This window comes from Miscanthus floridulus, chromosome 12 (assembly GCF_019320115.1).
Source record: "Miscanthus floridulus cultivar M001 chromosome 12, ASM1932011v1, whole genome shotgun sequence".
Taxonomy (NCBI): domain Eukaryota; kingdom Viridiplantae; phylum Streptophyta; class Magnoliopsida; order Poales; family Poaceae; genus Miscanthus; species Miscanthus floridulus.
In genome coordinates this window covers 83047083-83049630 of record NC_089591.1, presented here as the reverse complement: position 1 = coordinate 83049630, position 2548 = coordinate 83047083, and the positions used below count along the sequence as shown (strand labels likewise).

General features: G+C 52.0%; 1 protein-coding gene across 1 annotated transcript; it reads right to left on the bottom strand.

Moving 5' to 3' along the window:
• Positions 1-1954: 1954 nt before the first annotated feature.
• Positions 1955-2332, bottom strand: LOC136496260 (uncharacterized). Its single transcript, XM_066491924.1, has one exon. It carries the CDS (start codon positions 2330-2332, stop codon positions 1955-1957), a length of 378 nt encoding a protein of 125 aa, XP_066348021.1.
• Between the last annotated feature and the right edge of the window lie 216 nt (positions 2333-2548).

Below are 2548 nucleotides of genomic sequence, written 5' to 3'. Positions count from 1 at the left end.
CAATGACACGCTTTACTAGAGTTGCTCTTCGCGGCTCCCGCGGGGCGAGCACAATGCCCCTCACAAGCACTTCTCTGGAGCGCCGCACAAGCTTCTTGCGCGCTTCGACAGAGACCACCACCAAGTCGTCTAGGAGGTGGCAACCTCCAAGAGTAACAAGCACCACCGGCTTGCAACTCGATCACCTAGTGCCACTCAATGCAACCTCACGATGCAATCGCACTAGAATCGCTCACTCACACAATCGGATGATCGCTATCAAGTATGTGTGAGATGGAGGGCTCCTAAGCACTCTCAAGCATGGACACAAAGTCCCCCAAGGTGCTCCTCTCCAGCCATGGCCGAAGGTCACTTCTATTTATAGCCCCAAGGGCTAAACTAGCCGTTACCCCTTCACTGGGCAACGGTCGGGCAGACCGGACGCTCCGGTCGTGTTGACCGGAGGCTGGACCTCAGCATCCGGTCGCCCGCAGATGGCCACGTGTCCCGGTTCCAACGGTCACTTGACTTGACCAGACGCAGGAGCTTTCAATTGACCGGATGCTGAACCCCCAGCGTCCGGTCGTTTCCAGTAAGGTACCGACCTCGACCGGACGCGTTCGGTCACACTTGATCGGACACAGCCAGCGTCCGGTCACACTCCAGCTTCTGCGTCATCATACGTCAGCCTGACCGGACGCAGCCTGCCAGCGTCCGGTGCATTCAGATCCAGCGTCCAGTCAGTTGACCGATGCCAGCATCTTTGCGACCAACTCGTTTTCACTTCTAACTTCTTCACCCTTGCTCCAATGTGCCAACCATAAGAATTTGCATCCGACGCAATAGAAAATAGGCATTCCATTTTCCCGAAAGCGCCGAATCCTGCCGAGAGGGACCCCAAACCCATCTCAACCCTGCAAACACCACCTCCTTTGTAAATGTGCCAACACCACCAAGTGTACACCACCATGTGTATGTGTGTTAGCATTTTCACAATCATTTCCCAAAGGATGTTAGCCACTCAACTTGCCATGCCACTCGATCCTAGCGACAATGCAAAGTTAGATCACTCGAGTGGCACTAGATGACCAATATGCAAACAAGTTTGCCTCTCTTGATAGTATGGCCATCTATCCTAAACCCGGTCATAAACTTCTCTACACACCTATGACCGGTGAAATGAAATGCCCTAGGTTATACCTTTGCCTTGCGCATTCTATTCCATCTCCTTCAATGTCGATGCAACACATGCACCAACACGATCAACAATGATATGATCCACTTCATATCATCACATGATCATATTGGTTCATCGATCTTGACCCTACTTGCTCTTCACCGTTGCCATCGTCCATTGGCGCCAAGTCTTGCTCAAGCTTCACCGCCACGCGGTCCATCACTCCAAAGCCTTCGACTTGCCCTTCACGCTTGCAACCGGTCCATCAAGCCAAGTCTTGTCTTGATCTTCTCCGCCTTGATCACATGACTCAATGTCATGTCTCATGTGCATTTAAGCTCCTTCATCATCACATGTGTGAGCTTTGCAACATCTCCAAGCCATTTTCACCTTCATGGCATATGTTGCTCACACACATGTACTTGTGGACAAATCACCTGTGTATCTCATATAAACACAATTAGTCCACCTAGGTTGTCACTCAATTACCAAAACCAAACAAGGACCTTTCACCTAGGCCGGAAGGTGAATCTGCCGAGCATAGTACTGACACCCTTCGTAGGTGCATACAATTTGCTCGGCGTCGGCTACTATGGTGGGCCAGTAGAAGCCTTGTTGGAACACGTTCCTGACCAAGGTTCTTGGTGCGGCATGGTGACCATAGACTCCACCATGGATATCTCTTAGCAGAAGTTTTCCCTGTTTGCTAGGGATACAAAGCTATAGAATCCCCGTATGGCTCTGTTTGTAGAGTTCGTCTTCTACAAGAATGAAGGACTTGGCGCAACGTACAAGCCATCAGGCTTCCGTCTTGTCTGTTGGTAGTGTGTTGCAGAGGAGGTTGTCGAGGTAAAGCGTTCTCCAGTCGTCGGGAGGGTCGGACTCTGCTGCTGGGCCTTCTTCAAGCTCCATAACCTCAGGGTCGGGCAGAGCAGTTGGCAGATTGGCCCTTGGGGTTGGACTAGATGGGCCATCATTGGCCTGTTCCGACCCCGCATAGCGTACCGAAGGTTTATGTTGATCGCTGGCGAAGACACCTACTGGGACTGGCTCTCGGCCAGATGCTGCCTTCGCGAGCGTATCGACCACTTCATTGAGACGTCTTGGGATGTGGTTGAGTTCGAGGCCGTCGAATCTACCCTCCAGCTGTCGGACCTCTTGGCAGTATGCCTCCATCTTAGCATCGTGGCAACATGACTCCTTCATAACTTGGTTGATGACCAGCTAGGAGTCACCCCTGATGTCGAGGCATTGGATGCCCAGCTCGATGGCGATTCGTAGGCCGTTGATGAGCGCTTCGTATTCTGCGATATTGTTTGATGAGGGAAAATGGAGCCAAACCATGTACCTCATGCGGACCCCGAGCAGAGACATGAAGACTAGTCCCGCACC

Coding starts and splice junctions, on each gene's coding strand:
- LOC136496260 (XM_066491924.1), bottom strand. CDS start 2,332: ATGGAGGCATACTGCCAAGAGGTCCGACAGCTGGAGGGTAGATTCGAC.